Source organism: Ceratotherium simum, chromosome 2 (assembly GCF_057802395.1).
Source record: "Ceratotherium simum simum isolate JZ-2026a chromosome 2, ASM5780239v1, whole genome shotgun sequence".
In the NCBI taxonomy this organism is placed as follows: Eukaryota; Metazoa; Chordata; class Mammalia; order Perissodactyla; family Rhinocerotidae; genus Ceratotherium; species Ceratotherium simum.
The window spans coordinates 2,792,788-2,809,503 of NC_141901.1; the positions used below are offsets into that span (position 1 = coordinate 2,792,788).

At 45.2% G+C, this 16,716-nt stretch overlaps 1 protein-coding gene across 9 annotated transcripts in view; it reads left to right on the top strand.

Annotated features, from left to right (window-relative positions):
• The window catches only part of SRGAP2 (SLIT-ROBO Rho GTPase activating protein 2), a 240,953-nt gene that overhangs the window by 181,081 nt on the left and 43,156 nt on the right, over positions 1 to 16,716 (top strand). For 7 of the 9 annotated variants that reach the window (XM_087437238.1, XM_004425102.3, XM_087437231.1 and 4 more), the window contains 4 exons: positions 729 to 953; positions 4,934 to 5,035; positions 6,058 to 6,255; positions 15,249 to 15,333. In XM_087437238.1, the coding sequence (XP_087293364.1) occupies positions 729 to 953; positions 4,934 to 5,035; positions 6,058 to 6,255; positions 15,249 to 15,333 (610 nt within the window). The remainder of the gene's footprint in view (positions 1 to 728; positions 954 to 4,933; positions 5,036 to 6,057; positions 6,256 to 15,248; positions 15,334 to 16,716) is intronic. The other 2 variants (XM_014783470.2, XM_087437235.1) reach the window with 1 other exon arrangement.

A 16,716-nucleotide genomic window follows, 5' to 3' on the forward strand; every position in this document is an offset into this window, starting at 1 on the left:
CCTCTTTCATACCATTTTTTTTCCATCTTGCTTTAGAAAATCAGAATCCTTTACATGAACTGAATTTTTTCAGTAAGACTTATGTTTAGAAATTTGGGGTCTTATAAATGCAATTTCTGTAGGGCAGGAACTTTAGTGCAGAAATCCTCATCTGCAGCTAAGGCCTGTGCTAGTATGTTGGGAGTTGGTGGGAGCAATGACTGACAGTCAGCCCCCCGTTCTCTTCTCCTTCCACCTAGAGTTCTGAGTTTGTGTCAATTAACTATCCTTGCAACACTTCTGATTTCTGAACCCTGAAGGCTGAAATGGCCTGGATGGGTTGGTATGTAGTGACTTAACCACAGTAACCCTCAGGGAATGGCAGGCTATATTTTTATTGTTGAATTTTGTTCAGAATCCAAAAATAGAAGAGGATTCCCTTTAACTCTCAGCTCTTCTCATGTTTGCCAAATGGTATTGTACAAGGCACGATGAAATCATTTCATTTTGTCCTAATAAGTCCTCTTCCTTCTAACCACCTCAAGGTCTTCTAGGGTGTGTTTAGCTGTTGAGCTGGGAGTCAAGAACTGAGAAATCTCACCCAGATCTTGGAAGTCAGAATGTCAGCCTTCTTCCTGCTGCACAGCCAGTCCCATTGACTTGGTCAGATCTCCCTAGGGACCACTCTCCCTTTTTCCCAAGCCTTGGGGCTGTCCGTGGTTTGCTCACGTGCCCTCTCCTTCCCACAGCAGTGCTGTGACTTAGGCTACCACGCTAGCCTGAACCGGGCGCTGCGCACCTTCCTCTCTGCTGAGCTGAATCTGGAGCAGTCAAAGCATGAGGGTCTGGACGCCATTGAGAATGCTGTAGAAAACCTGGATGCCACCAGTGACAAGCAGCGCCTCATGGAGATGTACAACAATGTCTTCTGCCCACCTATGAAGTTTGAGTTCCAGCCCCACATGGGGGACATGGTGAGGCCCTCTTCCTATCCCCACACTCCCCAAGGAGGTTGAGCTCACTTGTAGATTCACTAAACCGAAGCCACGTGATTCTGGGAAGAGCGAGGCCTGGGACTGGCTTCCTGTCAGGTGGGTGAGGTGCATTCCACTCATTCAGCAGACAGCTACTGAGTGCCTGCTGTCTGCTAGGCTTGACGGTAGACATTGGGGATTAGAGCCCTCGGGGAGCGTACAGTGTGGTGAGTTGAGAGAGAGTTAGAAATACGCACAGGGGCTCCCAAAGGAACCAGCAGGATCAAAGGAGGTGAAAAACAGCAGGTGTGTTCTAAAAACTACTAACCGGTCAATACGGTGAAAGGGAAAGTGGCAGCGGGGAGTTGAGGGGGGTCCCTCCATGTGTTGAGGCTGGAAGAATTGAGAGCTGAGATGGGGCCAGATACTAAAGGCTTTTGACCTAAGCAGGGTAATGATATGATCTTTTATCATTTGGCAGAGTTCTGAAGGATCTTATTGTCTTGGGTTTAGAAGATTGCAATGAAAGGTGTAATTTTGCTTGGGTATTGAACAAAAAAAATTGGGTACATACAGAAAAGACAGGAGCTAAGATGTCATCCCAAAGGCCTGATGCTGGTTGCCTGGGAAGGGAAACATGAGCATGGGGACCCCATTTTGGACTTTTCACCTTCAATGACTAAAACAAGAAGGGCCTAAATAAACTAAAGTGAGAGCAATGAGAAGCTGCTTGGCTTTCATTACTCTGAATCTTTTGGTTTCACTTCTGGTGGCTGTGCATACAAATCAGAGTGAACCTTATTCCTGTGGGTAGGAGCCACTGTGTAACTTAGTGGTTAAATCAGAAGGAGGGTATATAGGGCTGGCCTGGTGGCGTAGTGGTTAAGTTCGCATGCTCCACTTCGGTGGCCCCGGGTTCACGGGTTCGGATGCAGGGTGCAGACCTACACACTGCTCCTCAAGCGATGCTGTGGCAGCGACCCACATACGAAGTAGAGGAATATTGGCACAGATGTTAGCTCAGGGACAATCTTCCTCAAGTAAAAAGAGGAAGATTGGCAGTGGATGTTAGTTCAGGGACAATCTTCCTCACCAAAAGAAAAAAGAAAAAAAGGAGGTACAGGCTTATACATCCAGAGTATAGAAAAACAGGATGGATCTTCAGGCATGGTTGGATTTAGGAATTTTTTCAAGGATTTAGGGGACTTTATCAAGACTCAGTTCTTCCTTCTCTGCTCCATATCCTCTGTGTTGACTCCATTCTCACATAGGCTTTTAACCCCCGCGGGCAAGGTGACTGTATTTCCAGCCTTATCTCCTTGTAGGTTGGAATCCAGCAGAAAGTGTATTTGCTTTCCCTCCTAGAAGCACCCACAAAAGTCTCATTATGTCTCCTTGGTTCTGATTGGGTGATGTGCTTATCCCTGAGCCAATCACTGTGGCTCAGTATCTACAGTTGGCTGATTGGCTTATGCCTAGGTCACATGCTCTGTCCCGGAGTTGAGGAGAGCCCTGTCCAAAGCACGGTGCCTGAGTCTGGAGTAGGAGGTTCCCCCAGAGGCAGTCAGACCAAAGTTACCAAAAAAAGGAGGGATGCATGCTGGGTGGCCAAAAAACAACAATGTCCTCTCACCAGGATGGTGTTTCCATTAGGATTAGCATCCAGACTGTCTTTAGAAAATCTTGCTCCAGAATGACAGCTGTTGCAGTGTAACCAGAGGATTCACTGTCATCGATAGGCCTCTATGGATAGTGGGACATTTTTATCCTAAAGACAAAAATGTGGAGATGATTTCTTTCCTCTCCTTCTTGGGGAAAACCAAACAATTTACAATTGTTTCCATTGCTGTGGCTTAGGAAATGTCAGTGTCTGAACAGATGGGGAAGTGAGATGGCAGCATGTGCAATTAGAGTAGGGGGAAGAGGTGTCACCAAGCCCCAGGAAGCCCCGTTCCTCACCTGCCCTGGCTTCTGGTCCAACTTGCCTTCCAAGCCCCTTCTCCAGCTGTCACTGAAATTCTTTCCCAAGAATCATTGGAACTTGGGGACCAGCTGAGTGGAGTGATACATTTTCTAGTGTTGCCTGAGTTGCCTTCTGAGCCAAACAGCTTGTCTCCATAAAGGGGGAATCCAAATGCTAGGTGCTCAGGCCCCCTCCTAGCCCCATCAGAACCTCATTTCCATCCTCGAGAGCACAGCTGGAATGCATTACCTTGCACCCCGATAGAGAACCACTGTCAAAGCATGCATCAGCAAGTCTGCTGCTTCTTAAGGCAACAGGCGTGGAAGTGGTTTTCCCACGATTCCTCCCTGCTAGGTGTGGGTTACTTTAAAAATCAATAGTTTATCCTGCTGAGGCCTTCTCTTTGTGTGATATAGCTGATCAGCGGCTGAGCCAGGCAAGGGCCAGGGCCAGTCCTAGAGCTTGCAAAGGTTTTGCATTCCAGCCTAGCCATCATATGGTGGAAAATAAAAAGAGATGAGAGGCCGAGTCTTTCTTGTTCCCTGCAGCTAGTCTATCCCCATCAGTGTGGGTTGTCTATAGACTGTGGAGGCAACAAGAGGGAGCTGCCTGGAAGTCCTTGCACTAGGGCCAAAGTTCAGGTGGCATTTTGACCGGAAGCCTTGAAATTGGCCAAGGCCCCACACTGACTGGTGTTCTGGGGTGTTCAGCACGTGAGCTGATGCCAAGCACTCTCAGATGTACTAGGAGGAGGTGCTTGGCTCTACTCTTGGTGCCCCCAGAGGCTTGTGGGGCTCTGGATGCCTGACCGGTGACATCAGACAGCCAGAGAGTTTCACTCTTGGCGCTAACCCATCCTGGCCACCGAGCTTTCTCCATTGTGTCTGCTCATCCAAGAGCCAGAATGAAGTCAGCTCTCCAGATCTGAGAGCTGGCTCAGGCCAGCCTCTCAGCCGGGGGAGGAGGTCAAGTCAGTTGGGAACTTAAAAGCCAATAGAGGAAAAGGTCAAGTCCCAGCCCCCTCCATTTGAAGAGAGGTTTTGTCTTTTCATGCAAGAGAATGATCTGTGGGCATGTGGATGTGCTCACTCATTCCTGGGGAAGAAGGAGGCCAGTTCTGTCCAGATGTCTCTCTGCAGACAAGAAGCTAAGGGACACATGGTGGCAAGGTCACAGGAGCTGCCTCCACGTGAGTCTTGCCTTCCAATCTGCCAGCCTTCTGTTCTTCATCTGTCATCCTGGGAATTGTGGGTGACCTCATGCCCATGCCATAGCCATGCTCTCATCAGGAGACAGCGGCTCAACCATCCCTTCACACAAGGGAAAGCTTACTGACAATGATCCTTAGGGGAAGGGCAGACTTCTCTCCCACACGGATCTGGTGAAGACCTGGGGTAAAAGGATGGCTCTTTGAAAATGCCAATGTCCACCAGATTCCATGCCCTTTGGGGCTCTCTAGCATAGACTTGTTCCTGGCTTCACACTTTCTCTCATTGAGTCAGAGCTCTCACGCATGGCCCAGATTTATAAACACAAGCTGACTGCCAATAGTGGCAAGTTAGCCTCCTGACCCACTTCTCTCCTGCTTTTGCTCCAGTGTATGAAGGGAGATGAAGGAGGGGTCAGAGAGGTGGCCTCTTGGACCTTTAGCAGGAAATCCTCACTGTGCCAAGTATTGTGTATCTGGAGCTGGGGCTGCCCCAGGCACTCTTCTCTGGCCTAACTGCCACTTCCATGGAGCCACAGACCCGGTGTAGACCTGCCCCTGCCTAGCGCTAGCCTCGAGATGGGCTCCAAAAACAGAGACCTGGTCTTTCCAAACAGGTCCCACTTCTCATTCCTTTCTTGTGCTGTTTGGTCCTAGAAGAGGTCCACACACTTTGGCTTTGGAATTTGTTTCAACAAAGAAGCTATGAACCTCACAGCTTGAATATGTATAGTTTTATTAGCAGTAATGGGACTCGGCAACCACCGAAAGAATTGTGTCCTCTTCCTGACCTGGTATTTCTTTTGGCAGGCTTCCCAGCTCTGTGCCCAGCAGCCTGTCCAGAGCGAGCTGGTCCAGAGATGCCAACAACTGCAGTCTCGCTTATCTACCCTAAAGATTGAGAACGAAGAGGTGAGTTTCCTGCTTAGGAGGCTCAGAGCCACCCTCTGAGTTTCCCCGTCAAACCTCTTGCTGCTGCCCATCTGGGAGCAGGTGGAAGGAGCGTGCAGAGAATGTCCGGGCTGCTGCAGACGTTTCCTAGCCAAATGTAAGCTTGGATTTTTCCCTCCTGCTACATCCTGCCCTTGAACTCCAGGAAGTGGCTCTTGCATTGCCAAAGGTTGAGCTCTATTTTGAGCTTTTGCAAAATGCATTTTTCCCCCCTCTACTACACGTTTAATCAAAATGGCACTTGGCAGCTGTGTGAACAAGATTGTGTCTCTGAAACCACCCCCTCATGCTTGGCTTTTTCCAGCATTTTCAAACAAACAGAGGCCTTTGACTTGGACACTTCAAACATCTCTGTCCTCTTAGAAAAGGGTGACTTTCTTCTGGGCTTTCAATAGTCAGTTCAAAAGGGCAGTATGATTGATTATCCAGCTCCTTTCTTTTGAGCTCACATGACTTCTTACCTGGCGTCTCAGTAAGTTTTGCTTTTCCTAGGAAGATCAGGAAAGACTAGGGATGGGTTGCTTCATTTGCAAATGGTGAAACCAGCTCATTGATTTGTTGAAAGTCACGAAACAGAACCTGGGACATTGCAGTACTAGGCCCATCACACATTTTAACCAACTCTTTGTATAGTGGGGCTGGTTTGGATTTGTTTCATTGTCTCTCCCTTAGCACTTCCATTAGAGCCAAGAGCTAATATTAAATTTAAAAAGTAAACATTAAATAAAAGAGCTGGGTCATGTACGTAGCATTAAGTGGGTGGTGGCTTTTAGGTCCTCGCTGGAGAGAGTAACACTGTGTGGCAGAGTCCTTGTGATGTTTATCAGTCACTTAGTGTCGTCTGATGGGAGGCAGAGCTGCATCCTCTAACAGCACCCTCCCTCCTTCCTCAGCCCACTCCTCTCCCACTTCTCTAAGCTTCTCTATCACCTGCTGTGTTACAGCCTACTCCTCATGCATTATGTTGACCCTTGTCATGGCAGGTAAAGAAGACAATGGAGGCCACTCTGCAGACCATCCAGGACATTGTGACTGTTGAGGATTTTGACGTGTCTGACTGCTTCCAGTACAGCAACTCTATGGAGTCCGTCAAGTCCACAGTCTCAGAAACCTTCATGAGCAAGCCTAGCATCGCCAAGAGGAGAGCCAACCAGCAAGAGACAGAGCAGTTCTATTTCACGGTGAGGGAGCTCAGTGGCCTTTGAAGATCATCTTTAGGCACTGAAGCACACAGGGAGATTTGGAACCTAGAGTCCATTGTCAAGGGTCTAAAGGGCAGTCTTTGAATATCCTGGATTTGGATCTGGGCATATTCAGAGACCATACCTACACTTCAAGGCACAAACATTTACAAGTTGTATGTGTCTAACAGGGACCTCCAAGAGAAAAGATGTTCCCAAGTACACTATCAAGAAGATTTTATTTTTTAAGAATTTTTTAACCAGCTAGTAGGCTTTTGTTTGAAAGTTTCTTTCTCAGCCATAGGGAGTCACGAAAGGGGGACTTCATCTCTTGGTTCTTGGGAAGAACATCCAAATATTCTGGCTAACACATATCTTGTTTTTAAACTGTAGTCTCTGTAGTCTCTTCTAGATGGTATGATGACATTATTTTATAATTTTTGTTGATGGGAAATTATTTTTTCGTAATTATTGCTAAAATTCAAAGGGGCAAGTAATGTGCAGCATTGTTGGTTTGCAGAGAATTCTAGAACATTGTATTTTGTTAATCATGCATCTCCCAGTCTTCTTTTAGACAGATGGACCCAATTTTTTTAAAGTAGTGTTAACAGTCCTTTGAAAGGTTGCTGGCTGCTCTTTGGTGCTGCTTTTTAATAATTAAGTTATTTTGAGCTTGCCAAGTAAGATTTATTGCCCGGACTAAAATTTATTTCCTAATCTTCTGACGACCAAGAAAGGAGAAATTAAGTTTGCAGATGTGAGATGAAATATAGCCAGTGAATATGCATACTGATTCTGAATGAGAGGAATTAACTTGTTTTACAGTCAAGAAACACAGTCTGCATGCAGTAAATTGAATTTTTCCTCCAACTAGAACAATTTGTTTAATTCTTCTTTGAACATTGCCCTTTCTCCATTAAGAACACTAGTGATTTGCTATCTTTTTTTCAAAAAAAAAATCTGGTGTTTTACTTAGTTAAGCTCAGAATTCAGATTTTTTTTTATCCTGAAGAAGACTGATGAAAGGGAATGATTTAACAGTATTATTCTTTTAAAATAACTTTTTTTCTCTTGTTATACAAAACATGCTTATTATATAAAATTTTGAAGCAAAAAGGAGAAAATAAAAATCATCTGTAATCCCACTACCTAGAGATAATAGTGTTAGGATGTATTCCCTTCCAGTCTTTTTTCTATGCGTAGATAAAACACATATCTGAGCATAAATACATTTATAATTTTGTTACAAAAAATGGGATACTGCTGTACATATTGTTTTATAATGTGCTTTCACTTAACAAATTGTTAATATTTTTCTAAGTCATTTAATTATAACAGTCTAAATATACTTATGAGTAAAATACTAAAATCTGTACAAAGAAATAATGGAATGATATTTTGGTTCATTCATTAATTTTTGTAAAATATTTAGCACACCTTTTTGTAGTTAGTGCTCAGTAAATGCTGAAAATTTATTATCACCATCATCATTATTAATTTATTTATTGACGATGTTAACTTACTCACTGATCATTTATTGAGAATCCACTGTGTGCCAGACACGATGCTATAAGCTGGGAACACTGAGAGTACACAGTGAAGAGGGGAGTGATGGGATTGGGCATATCAAGGGGCAACTTCCATTTTTGTGTGTGTGTGTGTGTGTGTGTGAGGAAGATCGGCCCTGAGCTAACATCCATGCCAATCCTCCTCTTTTTTTTTTTTTTGCTGAGGAAGACTGGCCCTGGGCTAACATCTGTGCCCGTCTTCCACCACTTTATATGGGACACCGCCACAGCATGGCCTGATAAGTGGTGCATTGGTGCGCGTCAGGGGATCCAAACCCAAGCTGCCAGCAGCAGAGCGTGCGCACTTAACTGCTACGCCACGGAGCCGGCCCCAGCAACTTCCATTTTTACTTCATGTAAAAGAGCTAAATAAGGCACGGAGGCATGCGGAAGCCCGGGGTGGACGCGGAGGGAGAGAACTTGCCTATGATGAGGGCTGTGTCCTGCCCCAAGCTGTGTTATCTCAGGAGCTCGTTGAGCACTCTAGAGGCTTTTAATAATAGGATTGTTTGGCTGGTCTGTCTGGACTGCTTAGATACAGCGCTGCTTAAATGACCCAATTTCATTACATTGCAGAACATTTCCGTTTTTTTGATTAAATAAGAAATTTTGGACATAAAAATCTGTATTTAAGACTGTCCGATTGCTTTTTGGCTTTAAATGAACCTGTGACATTCGTATTCAAAGCTGACCTTTAATAAGAGCGGAGATGACCATATTCAAACTGGTGACCTCCAGATCCTGCCCACCCTTTCACCTCTGTCTCAATGCATTGAAGTCCTCTAACCCATTTCCTGTCTTTTGTGGCTATAGTGCTACTTATCAAAATTGTGTGCAGATTTCCTTGGCTAAGAGGGAAGTTTTTTGTCTGGGCTTGTCTAGTTTTTGTCGGGTTTATAAGAGAGTTCACCATTTTCGTGACTGGTGCTAGGAATGCGTCAGATAAGTCATTTCATGATAAAAAGGCTGTTTTGGGTGGTGAAATGGACATTCAAGAAAAGGGAGTGTGCAGGTTAAACAGGATGGCTGCCTGTGCTTGCCAGCCATACAGACCAGCACAACTGCAGACGTGCTTTTCAGTCTGTTGCCTCCACAAATGTTGCCCAGGTGTTTCCCTGTGCCCTTCAAAAACATCCGAGGAGCGTATCCTGGAAGCTCCCTTCTTCTGGAAAGTTGGGAAGAGGTCCCCTGGGCTGTGACTCCTAGGTAATGTGTCTAGCGACCAGAGGGCTGCTGGGACAGCTTTCCCAACTGCTCTCGGCTCATCAGGTTCACCTGCCCAGATGACATCAGTTGGAAATTTGAAGTAGGACCTATAAAGGCCAGTCATTTGTCAGAGTCCCAGGAAAATCATCATGGAATTTTGAAGCTTGAAGTGATTTTTAAAAATCTTCTAACCAAAACCGTCTCATCTCAGTGTTTAAAAAAAAAAATCTCGAGTTTAGAGATTTTTAGAAGCAACAAGATGGGTTGCTTGTCCAAGAAACCCAGCAAGAGCTGAAAGTATAACTCTGGTCTCCTGGTCTTGGGCCACAGGCTTTTTCTCTACACCCTGGAGAGCAGAGGTGAAGGAAAGGCTCTCTCCCCTCCAGCAGCTCTCTCCTCTTCTCTGCCCTGAGTGAGATGTTTCCCCATCTACTTGGCACTCATCTTCTGTAACACTCAATCCAGCAAGGTCTGCTTTTTTCCCCATTGCCTTTTTTACTGTGATTGTTAAAAAATAGTTTTTTTTAAAGATGCAAAAATTTCAAAAGAGCATACAGAAAAACATCAAGCTTCTACCAATCCCTGACCCCTGCCTCTCGTCCCCTCTGCCAGTGATTGAAACCAGTTTCTTCTGTGGTCTTCCAGAGATCTTCTATGCAGAAATCACCACTGACGGTATTCTACTGTATTCCACTTAATACAGTAGAATTACATTAGAAATGCAATGAAATAAAATAAATAGAAATGCAAAAAGAAGAATACCACTCATACTGTTCTTTACTTTGCTTTTTTTCACTTAATTTACTTAGGATATTATTTTCATATTAGTCCTGAAAGATCTGCCTCCTGTTTTAATGGCTGCGCAGAACTACGTTGCATGGTTGGATAGACCATCATTTATCTAACGAATTCCCTGTTCATGGGCAGTAATGGTCGCTGTTTAGCCAAGGATTGTCAAAGCCTTATAAGGCTGGCATTCCTCCTAAGTATTTCCTTGTATGGAGAATGGAGTAGGGATGGGGTTAATGATTGTGGTCGATAAAATAAACAAAGCTAGACTGGCTGAATTCTTGGGGGCAGAATTGGATCTGGTAATAGGAGAGGAGATGGTGCTGTGGCCAGTGGGGCAGTGCTCTAGACCTCCAGACTTGGAACTGTGGTCCGCGCTCTTTTTCCATCTTGGTGTTCTCCTGCAGACCCTCAGCAAATGTGTGCTAAGCAGGTACAAATGAATGAATGCCCCTGCCCTGTCAATTCAAGTGGGGAGATGTGCTCTTCTTTAAAGGTTTGCTGTATTATATATTCTGTCTGACAGCTGTTTCCTGTGTTAAAAATTGACGGGGAGGAGGGGAAATGTCACTGTGCCTGGATGGTGGGGAAGCAGCCACAATAATGACATCTGTGTGTCTCTGGGCATGGGACTGGGTGGGCATCGCTCACTACTCCACCCACCCCACCCCTTGTTGCAGTAGATGCTTACGGCCTTGGGTTCACACTGATTATGTCCAAGGCATAAGCAAGTCCTGTGGGTTTTACACCTCCATGGTAAGACACTATTTTAAAGGGAAGAGGTATTTAAAAATTAAATTTGAAAACATTCTCATGCCTCTTACTATTTTTTTTTAAGGCCAGAAACATGATTTGATTCAGCTGTCTTATGTAAATTAGCACAAAGCAAAGCGGTTTAGGGAAGGACTGTTTTTCACTTAACTGAGCAGGCGACTCCGGTGTAAGGAACACTTTTGAGAACCTGTTAGTTGCTGGATTCTGTGCACATAGTCACAGGCATGCTTGTTATCCTATTTCATCTTCAACAACCTTGTGAAAAAGATATTATTATCCCCATTTTTCAGATGACGAAATGAAGATTCTGGGGGTTAAGTGACTTGCCCAATGTTAGAAGAGTCAGTAAGTGGTAGGACTAGAATGTTTCAACTCAGGCTTTTTCATTTTACTGCAACTAAAATGTCTTTCAGAGAGGGGGGACTTAGAAAGGAAAACTGTTACATTAATACTTTTCAATAAATAAAACTCAATGCTGACAGTTAATGACCATTTAGGAATTATTAAGAAATAAGTTAATGAGATCATAAAAACTGAACTGAAGGTTCACAATGGCAAAAAAGCAAAACCACTCAATAGACTCTTTACCTCCCTTCCTACTCGTTGAAGAAATCCCCAGTTTTGATAATACTGATTGTAAAATTTGGAGGTGGGGCATGGCACTGGTCAGACTGTGTTTAGGAATTTGATTTTATTTGGTGATCTGGAATAGAACACTGCCCTCTCTTTTTTCCTCCAGTGAAGAAAATTCCAGGTAAACTCTTTACTTTGGGATGGTTGGTGAAGGGAGCCAGGTGCAGGGAATGGAATAAAGGAAGATTGATTGCGTAATATTGGAACATGTTTTAAATAAGGAAAGTGACCCTTACTGACCGAGGAAGGGATTTTGAGATAACAGATAAATAGTTCTGGTCTCCAGAAATCGTCAAAAAGCCACCTTTTCTTCCCTTACTGCAGGTGTCTCGGCTCCTTTCTTTGTGTGTCTGGTCAGCAGCAGCTGAAGTCTTCTAACTCATTTCTGCCAGTAAAGGCCAGGTGGTTTCTCCCAGCTTCTCTCTCCAACAGACAAGTGCTTACTGACAGGCAGGGTAGGAAAGTGATAAATAACAGGCCTGTGAGCTCAAGGATGCCTTTACCTTCCCACACCCAGCCTACCTAGATGGAAAACTTCCAACCACTGTTTCCAGTTTTAGGGATGCAGGTCAACCTTGACACAGTTTTTGATCCTTCAGGATTTAATGGAACCCGCAAAGGTAATCCATCATACCTCTTTATCAAATCGTTATTTATTTTAATGGTTCATTGAGTGACAGCCAGAGTTAACTAGTGAACTGTGAACGTGAATGGAAAAGTGATTTCTGGAATCACAAGTAGAAACATGAGTGAGAGGAAGGAATTTGCATCCATCTCCTTTCAGAATTTTGGCTGTTTTCTGAGCAGTCTGGTCTTGTTTTAAGGGTTACAGTTTCTTGGTGAATTTTTCCGTGTTAGGAAACCTTTAAAGTCTCCTGGGATAACCTTCCAAAGAGGGGCCTTTGAGGGTTCCGATGTTAGCAGTGGATATTTCCTGCAGGTTTCTCACTCTGGGCCCTGAAGTACTCTTCCAAGCCTCACAGTTAGGCATTGGTTGGGGATTAGGATATCACCCGGGGAAGAGGGACAGCAGGTGAGCTGGCAGCTGGAGCAGATGGAAAGGGGAAGGTGACAGGGGAGCCCATTTTCATACAGTTGTTCTTTGCTCCTTTGTGAGCAGAGTAAAGCAACAGAAATGATTCGCTGTAGGGTTTGTTTTATACTTAATTTAGAGAGTGTACGGGTACACTTAGAGGCTTGCTTTGTGACTGCCAAGGAAGGTCCCCCCTTTTCCACTGGGGATACGTTCCAGGACCCCCAGTGGATGCCTGAAACCATGGATAGTACCGAACCTTATCAATACTATGTTTTTTCCTATACAAAATATCTATGATAAAGTTTAATTTATAAATTAGACATAAGAGATTAACAACAATAACTAATAATAAAATAGAACAATTATAATAATATACTGTAATAAAAGTTATGTGAATGTGGTCTCTCTTTCTCTCTCAAAATATCTAATTATACTACACTCACCCTTCATCTTGTGATGATGGGAGATGATATAACGCCTACGTGATGAGGTGAAGTAAGCATTGTGACATAACATTAGACCGCTGTTGACCTTCTGACGATATGTCAGAAGCAGTATCATGGAGCCGTGACAATGTCGATGGGTGGATGTCAGGAGCAGACAATGTCAGTGGTTGGGGATCCAGCAAAGGGATGCTTCACATCCTGGCAGGACAGAGCAGAATGGGGCAATATTTCATCATATTACTCATAATAGTGTGCAATTTAAAACTTGCAATTGTTTATTTCTGGAATTTTCCATTTAATATTTTTGGACTGCAGTTGACTGCAGGTAACTGAAACTGCAGAAGGTGAAACCATGGATAAGGAGGGACTACGTACTGAGCCTCTACTATCTGCTGGGCACAGTACTAAGCATCAGGGATGCAAAGAATAATGAATGCCATGGTCTCTGACCATAGGGAGGAGGCAGTCTAGAGAAAAAGACACATGAATAGCAAGCTGTCCGTAACAGGGCTGTGTGATAAGTGCTGTCGTGAGATTTGCAAAGGTACACCCAGGAGCATCTGGGTGAGCATGGGAGGGCAAGGATGTGCATCCCAGAGGATGCGGAGTTTTTTTCTTTATTTTTACATGAAAGAGAGGGGGAGAGAGAGAAACATGCTCTTGGTTAAAAGTTCGCACTATACAGAAAGGTACAGAGTAAAACTGACTCACATTTTTTCACCTTTTCTTCCTGCCTTCATCCTAAGTGGTAATAGCCATAAAATCAGAGGCTTGATGTATAATTATACTTTTTTGCTTAATACATTAAAAGAAAGAACCTTTACAATTTAAAATGTCTTATCCACTTACCCCCTCCACGTCTCACGTATCACCAGTGATTCACGGGTCCCACTCAGGGGAGCACTGCCATTTTGCCTCTGAGTTTAGTCATGGGCAGATGACCCCTGACTCAGCAGATGAACCACTGCAGCAGCAGACTGCCAAGGCAAACGAAGGTCCCGGTGAATGGCCATGGGGTAGAGTGTTAAGAGTCCAAAGGCCTGGGATCCAGGCCTGGCACCACCACTTACTGGCTTGCAACAGTCAGCAATTTATTTGACACTCCCTTCCCCAAAATCATCTTCTCATCTGTAGTAAGAAAGTAATAATGTCTTCTCTATTGTGCTGTACAGTTACTGTGAGAGTTAGTTGAGAGAATATGTGCTAAAGTGCTCTCAAAACTCTTACATTGCTACACATATATAAAGAATTAATACTATGGGGCTGGCCCCGTGGCTTAGTGGTTAAGTGCGGGTGCTCCGCTACTGGCGGCCCGGGTTCGGATCCCGGGCACGCACCATCGCACCGCTTCTCCGGCCATGCTGAGGCCGCGTCCCACATACAGCAACTAGAAGGATGTGCAGCTATGACATACGACTATCTACTGGGGCTTTGCGGGGGGGGAGAAAAAAAGGAGGAGGATTGGCAATAGATGTTAGCTCAGAGCCGGTCTTCCTAGCAAAAAGAGGAGGATTAGCATGGATGTCAGCTCAGGGCTGATCTTCCTCACAAAAAAAAATAAAAAAGAATTAATACTATGAAGTTTTGTTCTGCTTCTCTCCTTCTGCTCTGTACCATAAAGGATCGAGCATGTTACCATAACGGTTAGGAGCACACACTGTATTGTCAAACTATATATGTTTGGGTACTGGCTCTACCACTCACTCACTGTTTGACCTTGAGCAACAAATCTCTCCAGATCTCAGTGCCCTCATCCATAAGATGGGGATGATGATAGTAATAGTCCATAGGGTTGTTTTGAAAATTTGATGAATTGTCCCGGGAAATAAAGTGTCTCACTGGGCAGACAAGGGATGAAAGACGTCAAATCAAAAATGCAGCACAGCAATTGTATTTTGACTGTTAGAGCACATGGGATCTAATTTCCATAACCTCAGCTTGCGTTTGGAACTGCTAGTATGTGTGTATGCAAGGTGGGGATGGCAGCCTCTCCCTCTGAGTGCTCAGAAATCCCAATCTTTCCACAAAGACTCCACACAGAGCGGAGGAGGAGGCTGATGAAGATACGGCTCAGACAAAGATGCTCTGCATGCTGGGCTTGCGGCTGAGGCAGGGGTTGAGCCTGCCATTGGTATTGCTCCTGGTGTGATGGAATGCACCCTGGGATGGGCCGGGGCGGGGCTGGATGTCCGTGGAGGTGGCAAGTAGCAGGTGTGTGTTCTCATACCAAGAACCGAGGCTTAGTGAGTCCACCCACTCTTTCTCCTCTTCCTCGGTGGAGCTGAAAGAGGTGGATGAAAGGTTCTAAGAGGCAGTTTCTTAGGCTGGCCTACATGCAGCTCCCAGGAAAGCAGGATGCTAATCCACCATGAAATCAGCAGCTGTCCACATGCTCCGGGCTTTAAAGAAATAAAAAATGGACCTGGCAAAATCTCGGTCAGAAACCAAAAGCCCTCTTAAAAAGGGAACTGTACAGCTGAGCATCTGTCATTTGTTTTCTTCAGGAGTCTGATCGCTCTTTCTCCTCCTCCTCCCTTACAGAAAATGAAGGAATACCTGGAGGGCAGGAACCTCATCACCAAGCTACAAGCCAAGCACGACCTTCTCCAGAAAACCCTGGGAGAAAGTGAGTGTAAACACTCCGCTGGAGGTTTGGCAGTGAGGGGAAGGCCTGAGGGGAAGGCCGAGCCCTGAGCTGCGTTGCTGAGCCTCCATCCTAAGCCACATGGGCCCGATCTTGTTATATGAATACGTTTCTTTGCCTACCCTGTTTGATGTGGAAGCACAGGCCCCAAATGACTGCTTGAGTAATGGGGAAAGGCCAATGCTTAATGAAGCACTAATGTGCATCATCTATTTGTTTAAATAGCCTGCTCTCCACCCAATCCCCCTCCGCCTGCTCTGCCACGACTGGAGTAAAGGGGCTGATGGCGTTATTTACTCTCCAGACACTTGGTTAAAACTCTCAGCTCCTTTGTGGCAGGACTGATGCTGGAGCCAGAAGGTAGGGAGCTGTGAGATGAGATGCTCAACTGCTCTGAGGAGAGGAGAGGATTTTCAAAGGCAGGGGTGATGGGCAGACTGCTGCTCTCTGTACCATCAAGGTAGACTATCGGTTTCCTTCTGCTTTGAAGGGTCCTGATGCTAAGTGGCAGCCCTCTCTCTGCCTTGGCCATGCTGAGGCCATGGTGCTGAATGGACTGTCTCGTCTCGTCAGATGATTTTAACCAGACCCTGGAAAGTAGCAAGGCAGAGAACTGGACTGGCACTCTGGACTTTCTCTCCTTAGCTGTCAAACAGAAGGCCAAGGTTGAAAGAGAAGCTTTCCTGGGGTTCTTGGCACCTTGCCCAGGTCTCCTGCCTAGCTCTCAGCATCCTGTGATTGATGGGATTCCCAGGTTGGGAATGCCTCTGAATACCCCACCCCTCCTGCCTCCCCCGCTAATCTCCTCACCTAAACATGGGAAGGGGGAGGCTACAGGGAGAATGTGGTAACACCACAGAGAGGCAAACCTGCAATTACGCAGAGGTCTAACAGTTGAAAATCAATTCCTGAGCACTCTTCAGACAGACTGCAGAGATGGCCCCAGAAATCGGAGCCCACTTTTCATACCAGAGCCTCCTACCCACCCTTCTTGCCCTGTCCTTCTCCTCTGGTGGACGATTCCCCCAGATGATTAATTCTTTTATCTCTAATGTCTTTGATCTTGTGATTTTTAAGGTATTTTCTTTTATGTGAAGAAAGCCTGTTAGGTAGCTTTTGTTCTTTTTTCCTCCCCACCACCCAAAGGACTCAGGCTGAACAGGTTTGGGCATTGAGATCCAAACTTTGCATATAGAAAATCTTTACTCTTGGGTTATCAGATTGCTTCATGGGGAATCAGAGGAAAGAAAGCCCAGAACTATTTGAAGCAAGTTATACCTGTGATTTCTTTTTGCCCAGATAATCAAAGCGTAGCCCATAAGTGAGGTGGGGAGCAGGGCCTCAGGGTGTGAGCGTGTGTGTGTG